The 12,905-nt window shown below is 36.6% G+C and overlaps 1 protein-coding gene across 1 annotated transcript in view; it reads right to left on the reverse strand.

The window, feature by feature from the left end:
- The window catches only part of GNAT3 (G protein subunit alpha transducin 3), a 54,996-nt gene that overhangs the window by 14,320 nt on the left and 27,771 nt on the right, over window positions 1-12,905 (reverse strand). The window contains exons 4-5 of the mRNA XM_025449464.2: window positions 5,962-6,119; window positions 512-640 (exon numbers count right to left, since the gene is read on the reverse strand). Coding sequence (XP_025305249.1) covers window positions 512-640; window positions 5,962-6,119 — 287 coding nt within the window. The remainder of the gene's footprint in view (window positions 1-511; window positions 641-5,961; window positions 6,120-12,905) is intronic.

The raw sequence follows: 12,905 nt of genomic DNA on the forward strand, positions 1-12,905 counted from the left end.
TTTATTTAAACATATTTTCTTTCTATTTTTTTTTTTTAGAGATTTTATTTATTTATTCATGATAGTCACAGAGAGAGAGAGAGAGAGAGAGAGAGAGAGAGAGGCAGAGACACAGGCAGAGGGAGAAGCAGGCTCCATGCAGGGAGCCCGATGTGGGATTCGATCCCGGGTCTCCAGGATCGCGCCCTGGGCCAAAGGCAGGCGCCAAACTGCTGCGCCACCCAGGGATCCCTCTATTGTTTTTCATAGTAGGATATCAGTTTCAAAAGGGAAAATGAAATTTAGCGCCTACTTGGTCAAGACAGAAGCATTTTTCTTAGAGGAAGACATGCGGCTTAAGATGAGGGTTAGGGTGTTGGGCCACAGGAAAGCAGTAAGAGAGAGAGTGGTACTGAAGGTGAACCAGGCCTGGGAAGGATGCCCAAGCACTCACTCGGCTTGAAAGACCTTCCTCTGTGGAAAAAAAATATTGAATATTTCTATTGATGGTTAGAAAAGACATGGTGCATACCTGAAATGCAAATCTTTAAAGGAGAATTGAGTTTCAATGATTCCAGTTGTTTTCACTCGAGAATGTAGGACATCTTGCTCATTTGGGACATATCCAGGAGCTGTGATTCTGTCTACATCATTAAGGTAGCTAATAAAACAACAAAAATAGCATGTGTTTTTAAAATTTATATTTGAGGACACCAGGATTCAGTACAAATGAATTTTTACTTCAGAGTCCATTAAAATGATCAAGTTGCAGACCGGTGCTTTTTAAATTCTGCTCATTAGAGCTTGGTGGGCGGATGTTGCAGAGTGCTCAGTGGCGCACGGCTGACCTGTGAAGGCCTCTTTTAAAGATTGCTAGATTGATGCTGCCTTGGCCTGGATTTTGTGAGGTGTATGAATTGATGGTGTATGGATATGTTTCAGAGAAAAGTTCTATCTTCAGGTTTTGATCATCCCCAAGAAACCTAAATACAAAAAACCCCGCAAGTGCTATCCTGTGATGCTACTCACTAGACTGTCCTAAAAATGCTATAGTTTGAATTCAAGCACTTTGAATTTTAAGAGAGTAAGTAGTTGCAATAATGTTGTTCTCCATAGATTGTCTAACTTAGGACTCTGGACCATTTGTTTTAAGCGCCGTGATTATATACAGTTAGTGCAATAAAAGAAAACCTTTTTGATTTTGTTGCCAATTCACAATGGAACCAACTCATGATACTAATAGGATGACCCCTCATGATTTGTGGCCCACATGATATCGGTGACCCCTCCAAGGGATGGAAGGCTGAACTAGACTTTGCATCCACCTCTAATACTCTCTCTTCCACCCGTGTGTCATTGTCCTTAACTCTTCCCTGGAGGACATATTAAAAGCCCTACTGTTAGGAAGCTGAATCCTGTCCTCTTTTTGCCCACAGGATCCTCGGGGTGCTGAGGAGGAGGATTAGGTCTGAGGAGACTGTTTGCTCTCTAAGAGTCTGTTGGATGAGAGGAAAGAAACTGTTCTCTGCCTCCTTCTTGAAACCAGATCATGTCTTTAAACTAAAACAAAGTATTTCATCGCTTTCAAAACAGTTGGCAACCAGTATTCTAGACTTTCAAAACTAAGGCTTTAGTAGCTTAGCAATATGGCTATTTCTGTGAAAATGCTAAATAGAGATAGTAAAAGCCTGGTAAGGTTTTTATGACAAAACTGGCCATGATGTTAAACTTAGTTTACATATGTGGCTAAATAGGAAGATCATGATGGGCAGACATCCATCCAGACAGAATTCCAAGGGTATAATCCAGCTAAATATTTTATTATTCAAAAGTTGCATTTTTCAGGGACAAAGTTAGAATTGTTATGCATTAGCACCTCATACGATGCCTTAAAAAGCAAAGCTATTTTATCATTTAAAAAAAAAATAAATTCGACAGCAATATGGATAATTTATTCTCAGAGGTTCTTTCTGATTTTGAGCCGAAACAAACTGAGTGAATACCCCAAAGGGATTTCGGCCAAATGACAAAAAGGCAATCACAGTTCAGAAACACATGTATGTGTGGTGTGAAAATTTATCACCATGCTTTATTCTAATAAAGCTGAATTTTTCTTAAAAGCAAGAGACAATCAAGATACAGATATATCAGAAGAAAATATTGGGAGATTTTTCCAAAATCTATTATTTTGTGAAGCCAGGTCCTTTGTGAATTCCCTGTTGACTAAGTCTGCACATATGGTAAAGCATACTGTTGGTCAGGTGGTTCATGCAGGAACAGCAACAACAAAAGCAAACCGTCAACCTAGCGACTAAATTCATTTTATGCTAGCTAAATGAATACTTGAAAAAGACGCATTTAATGTGCTTTCATTTGCATATACAAATGATTTCAAGCAAAGCAGAAGCATTAGCAGAGTGACAAATTTGCATTTAAGACACCTGTTTTGGGGACATCTGGGTGGGTCAGTGGTTGAGCTTCTGTCTTCAGAAGTGTGATCCTCAAGTCCTGGGATCGAGCCCCACATCTGGCTGCCTGAGGGGAGCCTGCTTCTCCCTTTGCCTGTGTCTCTGCCTCTCTCTGTGTCTCTCATGAATAAATAAATAAAATCTTGAAAATAACAAGACGCCTGTTTTTAATAAATATATGATTTGAGTGCTCAGGCCTGTGGTCTAGAACTTAAACCAGAAGCCTGACATACATAAAACCACTTAAATCCCCCAAACCCCACCTGATTCTTTTTCCAATCATGAGCAAACAGTACATTTTTTTTTTTTTTTTGGTAAAGTCTTTGTTAGATCTTAAGGCTTATAGAATTTAAATAGCACACTACATGGCCTCAATCAGTAAACCATGAAGTATTAATACAAATGTTTTCCCCATTTGTCACTGTCATGACTTTTCCTTCCAGTTTGCTTGTACTGATGGGAGCAGGGAAGTGTTATGTTGCCAAGGACATTGCCTTCCCTAGGCTGATTAGGACTCACCTCTTTGTTAGCCTAAACTTGAAGGTGCTATAGGTTTGTGGGTTTTTTTTTTTTTAATATTTATGTATTTATTTGAGAGAGAGTGCATGTGCCTGAGTGAAGGTGGGGGGAGGGGCAGGGGTCAGGAAAGGCAGAGGCAGAAGCAGAGGGAGAGAGTCTTAAGCAGACTCCTGCTAAGCATGGAGCCTCACCAGGGCTCGGTCCCACATCCATAAGATCTTGACCTGACCCTGAGATCTAGACCTGAGTGGAAACCAAGAGTCAGAAGCTCAAGGGACTGCACCACCCAGGTGCCCTGAGGGGGCTCTAGATTTAAAATAATAATAAATTTCCTATTTTGACTGAAAAAAGAAAGAAAAGAAAAAGGGGAAAGGGAGAGAGAGGGAGGAGAGAAAGAGAGAGGAAGGAAAGAGGGAAAAGAGCTCATTACCTTATATAATACATATGAAGCAGACATGGATTCGATACCAATCTGATAGTGTATTTAGTTTTAAAATGTGAATGCAATGCGGTATTTGAAAAAAATATTAATTTTTGGAAGAAAGCAATAGCTTTCAGCTATTTTTATTTATGTTTTACTTAATCTTTCTTTCAAGGGCCTCTAAGGGCAGAATTAATTAATTAATTAATTAAATATTAACATAGTTAATATTTAAATTTGGGGGATTTTAAATGCAAATTTTCTTAGACATGGAAGTGGGAGTGAAGGTGAAGGGATGGTTTGGATTTCTTGTCCGACTGGTCAGCAAATCAATCGGGGTGTTGAAAACCATTATAATATAGGCAACGTTCACCGAATGAGTACAAATGTGTAATTGTGTTTAACTTGAACAGATAAGTGCTTACTATGAATCTATAACATGATAGTTCTGCTGTAAATTATGTATTTTGCACGTGAAAACAGAAAAACTGAAACTAAAGGTTAGAAAGACTGGAAAATACAATAAAAGATAATTTTATCTGCCCATTTTAACAATACAATACATAAATTTTTTGCTATTAAATAACAAAGTATTTGGTAAACATAATGATAGCATAATTGCAAACACACTTCTTATAATATTCAAATAGAAAAATAATGCTTAATCAATAATGCTTATCTAAAACTAAATATATTAATTGCAGCTATTGAAGGGGTTTGGGACAGCACACACCACTCTCTACTCCCCGCCATACCCCTGAATGTGCCACTTTGGCATGTGGATTATTTTGAGCTGAAAGCACTTGAGACTCTGCAGGCTCAAGAGAACTTTTGCCTCTTCCTTAACTACATAGAAGAATCTAAATTGAGAATCTTTGCCCTCAATTTAGCAGAGATACATTTTATCTGAGTGACCCATCTGTATGGTAGGGCAAACACCTAATTACCAAATATCTGCTCTTCTTATCACTCTCTGAAATGTATTTCTTTGCTCTCAAGTCCCAGACCACTTCCCTCTTCTCTTTAGTTCAGAATAACATATAGACTTCATTTTGTCTGATTTTGAAACTTCCATGTCCATGTAGATTTCCTGTATGTACCTTATTAAATTTGATTTTCTCCTGTTAATCTGTCTCTTGCCAATTTGATTCTTAGGCCAACTAGAAGGACCTTGGAGGGGACAGGAATTCTCGGTCCCCAGCACTGTGTTATCCTTGCTTCGGCAGCACATTTACCAACATTATCCATTACTTTCTCCCTTCTTCCCTAGAATTTTGTTAAGCAACATTTTATGAGAATAATCCACAATTCACTTTCATATTGTGACTGCCCATATATAGATTTATATAGAAAAGCAGTGGTTTCTATATTACAGAGTTCTGTTAGTATTAAAATGTGGCTAGGTACTGGGACACATAAAACAGTTCTTGGGGTTTATGTAATTACATGATGCTATGCATTTTCTACTTCACCAAAGTGACAAGAGCAGGACTTTCCTCCAAGGGCTTTGGAATCTAAAATGAACATGGGTGAGTAATCACAAAAGACTGTTATTGTTGTTGTTGTTGTTGTTGTTGTTGTTGTTGTTGTTAGCTTTTCCTAAAATTTATATGGGTTGTTTTCTATCCATAATTCTTCCGACCATCATGATCAGAAATCTGAAGTATCGTAAAAGCTTCATTCTTCTGTCCTCATTTAATCTTTCATTTGCTTCATTTTTACCTTATTTTTTAAAGCACTACTAGCATGTTCCATTGGGAGTTCATCAAAAAGACTGTATTTATACCTTTTTAGACATTGGTATGCATGGACAGAAATACAGAATAAGTAAATTATATTTGCATACATGTGCACACACACTTGTAGGCATTTAACCACAGCATAGGCTAAAAATTGCTTACTAAGATAGAAATTTAAAATAATTTTGATAATGAAATTATACATATTGTCATAACCTTCTAATTTCTTTGTGGCTGGTTATTGCCAACTGGATGATATTAGCTGTGAAAATTATAACTTTCTTGAGACTCAAACAGAATTATACAATAAACAAGTGTTTTGGAAATCATTATTTTCTTCTAGAATTCTGTATCATATTCATCAAACCAATGGAACCAAAGAATGTGTGTAATTAATAAAATTATTTTAGAAGATGATGATCAGTAATATGAATAGAAGTGAAATGAATAGCCCCAAACCTCAGTATGCATGTCACCAATCTGCGTTTATATTGAGCACAGTACACAGTGATTAATTCTTTTCAGTTGGGAGAAAATATTTGCAAAATATGGGTCTTCTTAGGCAAATAACTTCAAAATTAGTTATTTTAAATGCTCCTCTCCTTAGATTTTTAAATCTCATGCTGTTTTCTTAATCTTCATTTCTCTTCAATTACTTTTTATTTTATTTTTTATTTTATTTTATTTTATTTTTTTTTTTACTTTTTATTTTAGTTTAACATATTGTAAAGCTGTTTTATTTCCTCATTTGTGATTACAAATGCAGAATATGAAAAATTAGAACTGTTAATTTAAAATGTTTCAACTATAATTCTTGTCAAATGCATTCACTTACTAAGCTGCTGAGTCGTTGAGGTGATATTCAGATGCCCTTTCAAAGCAGGCCTGAACTCCTGGGTCTCTCCAGAGTCGTTTTATTACCTCGGCCAGTTCTGGTGTCATGCCTCCATCTTCCAGAGTGTTTGCCATCACACAGAGTTGCTGTTGGTCTTCCTATAGCAATGTTTTTGTGAAAATGATAAAAATGTGTTGTTATTTGGAATCACATTTCTCTTTTTTAAATAGAGCATTTCAATTTTATTATTTTTATCTTACTCCTTTAGATAATAATTTTGTTGAACATCTATTCAATGTATCTTAAGGTTGATGGAATCTTAAGTTTCCTTATAATGCCTGGGTAGAGTTCTCCATAGCAAAAACTGTGTAACATTATATGGTGAAATTAGGATATTTTTATATATATCATTAACTTCTGAAATATTGATATCAAAAGGGTTAATAGTTTAATGTAAATCCATTGAGATCTTAGGGAGTCAAAATGCAGAGATAAAAGGGTAATGAATCTGAACTAATCTGATACTTCATCTTCCTTTCATCACAGCCATATATTTTCCAGGATATAAAAATATCATGCAAGAATTAGAGTTAAAATGGAAAATAGAATTCAATATTCTTTGCCATCGTGTATCTTTTGCAATCCCATAAATAAGAAATGATGAGCACTTTAATCCTCACACAGGTTTTAGATACCTGTCTAGGTGTTGTTGATTACATGCCTTTGGTGCTAATCAATAAGGCAGAGGAGAAAATTAGGAAAATAGAAGAATGGCACCTGGGCGGGTCAGTCCGTTTAGCAGCCAACCCTTGATTTTGGCTCTGGTTATAATCTCATGGTTGTGAGATCAAGTTCTGAGTCAGGCTCTGCACTCAGCACAGAGTGTGCTTGAAATCCTCTCCCTCTCCCTCTGCCCACTCCCCACTCATGTGCGTGCATGTGCTCTCTCTCAATAAATAAATAAAATCTTCAAAAAAGGAAGTACAGAAGGGAAGGAAGAAAAGAAAAAAATGAAAAAAAAAAGCAAAAAAGAAAGAATGTTAGTCCTTATGGGATATTTAGAGGTGACAAGGGCAGAAGAAAATAACATTTTATCAAGTAAATTATATACCCCATGGTTTATTTAAACGAATAATACCATTTATGACTGAAAAAAAATTAAGTGTTTGAGTCCCAGAGTAATTAAATTATTGCTCATGATACTAAACTAGGCAAATGATGTCTGGGTTCAAATTCTGGTTGTCAGACTTCAAAGCTCATACTCTTTTTAGTACATAGTATTATAATAACAGCTTATAAGACAGTGCCTGTAATATCTCACAAAATCCTCACAACACTAGTCACATAGATGCTATATTTTCTCCATTTTAAAAATGAATCTAAAACTAGGAGGTTAATTTGCCAAACCAAGAAAGACAAGGAACATCAGAAGAGTCAAACCCAAACTACTTTGTGCAATGGTAGGTGGCTCCCAGTGAAGAATGGACAATGAGAACTTGCTGCTTTTCTGATACAATTTGATTTATCATTTTAAAATAGTAATAATGGGGGCAGCCCAGGTGGCTCAGCAGTTTAGTGCCACCTTCAGCCCAGGGCGTGATTCTGGAGACCCGGGATCGAGTCCCACGTCGGGCTCCCTGCGTGGAACCTGCTTCTTCCCCTGCCTGTGTCTCTGCCTCTCTCTCTCTCTCTCTCTCTCTCTGTCTCTCATGAATAAATAATCTTTTTAAAAATAGTAATAATGATGTATTTCACCATTTTTTCACCATTTTATTAAAAATCTGTTATTTTCATTAAAAATGAAAGGTATGTCTCTTATTGTCAAAGAAAGGCTCTGTTATGACAAAACCTTATTGCATCTGCCTTCACATTCAAATGTTATTGCTAACCCAAACAGATCAGATGACTATCAAGCCAGAAATTGTAAATGGCCGAAAACTTAGAACTGACCCCATTTTAATATATTGGCACAGCATAAATTTTTAAGTCCTTCTTTCCAATAAGTTGGATATGAGCGAGCACTACAAATCCAGTGAAATATGACCCAGCCAGTTTAGCTGGCATCATCCCATTTGCCTCTTTGCACTGTTAAGGTGCCATTTAGGACAAAGGATGCAATGAAATAGCTGCTCAAACTAGTTTTTCCCTAAAGGGACAAACTGACATGCTTTATTAGTATACCTTTACAAACCAAACTAATTTCTAATGAACTCTTTCATTAAAAAAATTATCCAATTTCAATCTACACTTTATTTGAGTAGTAACCATGAAAATAGTTTCATATTGAACATGTAAATGTCAGTCCTACTACTTCCCCCCCCCCCCGCCCCAGGGCAGGCCAGCCTATCAGTTTGGTTTTTGTCTTTAAGACCTTTTATTTTTTAGCTTATTGCTTTCATTGGTAGAGCCAGTGGCTGGGATTTTCAAACTAGGCTGTGCATTATAAGCATGTGGGGTTCTACTACAATTATTAAAAGGCTGGCATGGTAATTTAAAGAATCTAAATTCATGTGTTTCAGGAATTGGGCCCCAAATCACATTTGAATTTTTTAAATATATAATACCAAAATTAACCAGTAATATGAAAAGTTGTTCTACATAAACAGCCAAAGTGATGGAAAACTGAACTCCTACTGATAATCTTACTCCCATATTTTAAAAACTCCGGTAGTTTCCCATCATACTCAAAACCCAAATCCCATGCCATGGCTCACAAGGTTCTACATATTTTAATCCATGTATTCCTTTTCACCTTTCCTTCTCATTCCTTCCCCATTTTTCCCTCCCCTCACAATTTGTCTCTCTTTCCTCAAGATGCACAGACTTCTTATTGTTCCTTAAACTCACCAAACCCCCATTTGAGAGCATTTGAATGACTCTTACTCCAAGTCTTCCCTGTGGCTCATTTCCTACTTCATTTAGCTTCTTCTAAAATATCACCCCTCAAGAATGCCTTCCAGGGCCATCCTTTGTTCCACTCTTTCCTTACTTTATAGCCTCCTGCCCTCCTTGATTTTTCCTCATAGCACTTATTTCTGCCCATATAGTGCATTTTTTTTATTTTGTATTTTTTATATTAGACTATAAGCACATGCAGGTGACAGGTTTTTGTTGTTGTTCTGTTCATTTCTACATCCTCAAGACTGGTAGCAGAATCTAACATATAGTATATGTCCCAGAAATACTGTAGAACAAATGAATCAATAAAATGAATTTGGCGTATTAGCTCAGACCTCACTTTCTTGAGAAACTTAAAAGATTCTCCAATAATTTCCTACATTTTTCAAATAGCTCCAAAGAGGTTTGAGTGGCATCCTGAAGAAATGTTATTTCCTTGTGACATATTTGGAAAAGCTTGGGAATTACGATGATTCTGAAATTGTTCATTCTATCAAGGTTGTGTAGCTCTGGAACAATGTTGCATAGAAACCGAAATATATATTCTCTACTAGTTTCCCAGACTTCCTCACCAGTATTAGGTGATGATCCTAGAACATTGTGGAACTCATTCTAAACCCTTGGTCGTATTTTCAAAGATTGCAGGAAAAAATATATCAAGGAAGGGAGACATATGACAACCTTGAAATCTTGGGAAATGTCAGGTTAAGAAATGCCAGGTTTTTGTCTCTACAAGACTGTCAGAGCCTTTGAGTACTGCCATTTGCCAATTTCCAATAAGTTGTTGTTATATGTATTCAAACTTGATCATAGAACTTTTATCCTAAAACATCTCGTGAAACAGCGTTCATTGGTTCATATTAGAGGCTTCACTTTGTAAAACGCTGTCCCAAGCAAGGATGGTCACAACACCCGAATCATGTGATAAAGTTACAACATGTTGGTCTAGTGGTTGTTTGAGATGCTCTAAGATAGAATAGAATAATATTCAGAGAGGATAAGTTGGAATTTACTAAATGCCTGTATTGTATTCCCCTCTAGTTTTCCACTTCCCCCCTTTATATGTTCTATATTTAGGAAATCAGTCTGCCAAGTATTAAACCAAAGCAAGAACAAGCCCTCCTTAGCTGCCTTCACCTTCAGCTACAGATCTTATTTCTCTCCTACTCCTCACCAATAGGTGCTAACAATGTCTTTAAACCCTGTTCACATATTTTCTTCTCACTTCTCAGCATACTTCATTGGATTCTGCATCCACAACTCTTCCTTTTGTTGTTGTTGTTTTTTTTAATTTTCTTTTCACAACTCTTCTAAAGCCTGTCTCATGATATTCCCCAGTGTTCTCTATATTATTAAATCCAATAGACTTTAAATATACTTCTTTCCTGACTTCTCAAGACCTTTCAGCTTAGATAATTTCCCTTTGGAAACTTTGTATTGAATTCTGTGATTCCACATAAATTTGGTTTTCCTCTTAATATTCTATCATCTCCAAACTTCCCTCTTCCTCCCAAATGACCAGAATATGTTACTTTTTCAACACGAGCACCTAACTTGCTACTCTTCTTTATGCCCTCATCTTTTCTTTTGAAGCAGTTGACCTCTTCCATCCCATCTGTTTCTGTAATATAAATTATACACCATAGTGTAATGCCAATACTACTGAGGTTTAGATCTCTCATCAGATTATCTTGTTTGAATTTGAAAGGCACATTTTCAACCACTTACACATGTGGGTATATTATAGAACTTACAAACTCAACATTTCCTAAGACATACTAGTTCTGCCCCCATTTTCACTGTTGATAGTATTTCCTTTCTCAGTAATTCTTTTCATAAGTGAGGATTTGGTTTCCTATCCAGCTGTGCTGCACTTCTGAAATAGGTGATGCTTTGTAATTAATTACTTGTTCAGCATCAGACTTCTTTCTCTTAAGGGCAGATACTGTTTCTATTTTATTTACTGCTGATTTCTCAGTGTCCAAGCAAGTGTCTGCCATATAAATAATAGTTTGATGAAATATAATTTATTCAAATGATGTTAGATGTATAGACTTTAATACATAAATTTAATGAGCTTGCATTCAGAGTGCTATTGGAAAATATATATACTCAATATTTCCTAGGCTCTTATTGTACTTTGTTTTTAAGTGGATTTCCTATATTTCTGTTCAATTCTGTAATAGTCCTTGAAACTCGGTGAAAAAAGCACTAACGTTTTGTGGATGTAGAAACCCAAATGTAGAGAGATTAAGTAACATCAAAATTTACAGACAGGTAACCATAAAGCTTATGGAAATTTTCCTTTAGGACTCTTCCTCTCTGAATGTTGATAAAACAAAGGGTAATGTAAAAATATATAAATTGTATAAATAGCTAAATTGAAAGCTATAGTACAGCTGAACTCTGAAAGCCACACACACGGGTAAGATGTTTAGCAATTAATCTGTTTAAGCCGTGTAAACCAGGTATAAAGTATATTAATCTTAAAATCAAGTACTAAAGAAGATCACTGAAACTATTATAGTTTTCAACAACTGAAATCAAAATTTGAATTATGCAGTACCTGCCAACTGTGATGTTTAACACTTGAGGGCATAGGTCCTCCTGAGACGTCATATCAATCGTTCAGTATTGAATGAATTACACTGTTGCTACCATTTAATGTACAGTTTGAATGACTTGCATTTATTTTAATTTTCAGTCAACATAATGGCAGCAATCTACAGAGTCTATATTATTTTCACTTTGCCTGCATGCAGATCATTAAGATGTTAACCAGTTAAGGATTAACAATCATTCCTGATCATTAAAAGTATTTTTACAAAAATTCTTGCATAGGGAAAAGCACTCTAATGGAAGCCAGTAGAAGCGGGTTTTGACTAAAGCACTAGCTATGCAATGCAGGCCACATTGCTAATCCTCTTTGATGTTTATTTTCCACACCTTTATTCTATTTTATTTTTTAAAAGATTTTATTTATTTATTCATGGGAGGCTCACAGAGAGAAGCAGAGACACAGGCAGAGGGAGGAGCAGGCTCCATGCAGGGAGCCCGATGTGGGATTTGCTCCCAGGACCCCAGGATCACCTGGGGTCACCTAGGCCTCCCTATTTTCCACACTTTAAAATATGGGGTTTATACCTGGTGGTTTCTGAAGAGCCAATTTAAAATCTCAGAGCCTTAGGAACAGCCAGGGTCAGAGTGATAACCAACTACTAAGTAAAAAGGGGAATCACTAAGTCATGGAATGGTAAAGAATGCCGTGAGAGGGAAACTGTAATCTAAAAAAGTAGGTGACTTACTGGAGCCACGTTTGAGGAAAAGTAAAATTGGAAGGAGATCCTCATGGAACTCCTGACTCTGCTTATAAACGATCTGCCCTAAGGACATAGAATTTCTGTGTTCTGGGATCCCTGGGTGGCGCAGCGGTTTGGCGCCTGCCTTTGGCCCAGGGCGCGATTCTGGAGACCCGGGATCGAATCCCACCTCGGGCTCCCGGTGCATGGGGCCTGCTTCTCCCTCTGCCTGTGTCTCTGCCTCTCTCTCTCTCTCTCTCTCTGTGACTATCATAAGTAAATAAAAAATTAAAAAAAAAAAAAAAAGAAGAAAGAATTTCTGTGTTCTTTGTTGGAAAATGACGGATGAGGATTGACCATTTCCTTTAAAATGAACAGCTTGAAAGAGGTATTTTTCTTTTCATCCTAATGGCTTCCAATGGTAATGTACATAGTCTAATCTTAAACTCCTGGAGGGGTAGGAAGAGACAAGTACACATATCACATTCTTCTCTAAACATGCTGTTCCTCTCTTTTTTATTATTAGTGTAACAAGGTATCTAGGAGTTATATTGGGAGCAGTTCAGTTGATATCATCTGGAGGCAACCAGCTGCTCCACGACAGAACAAATGGAAATGAGTATTTTCCTGTTGATTGTACACCATTACTCCTTTTTGGGGTGTGGTTAACTATTGTTCTTTGGAGAATACTAAATGCTTCATTTGTCAACTAAAATAGTTCTATATGTTTGCACATAAACTCTTTTA

This window comes from Canis lupus, chromosome 18 (assembly GCF_003254725.2).
Source record: "Canis lupus dingo isolate Sandy chromosome 18, ASM325472v2, whole genome shotgun sequence".
NCBI classification, from domain to species: Eukaryota; Metazoa; Chordata; class Mammalia; order Carnivora; family Canidae; genus Canis; species Canis lupus.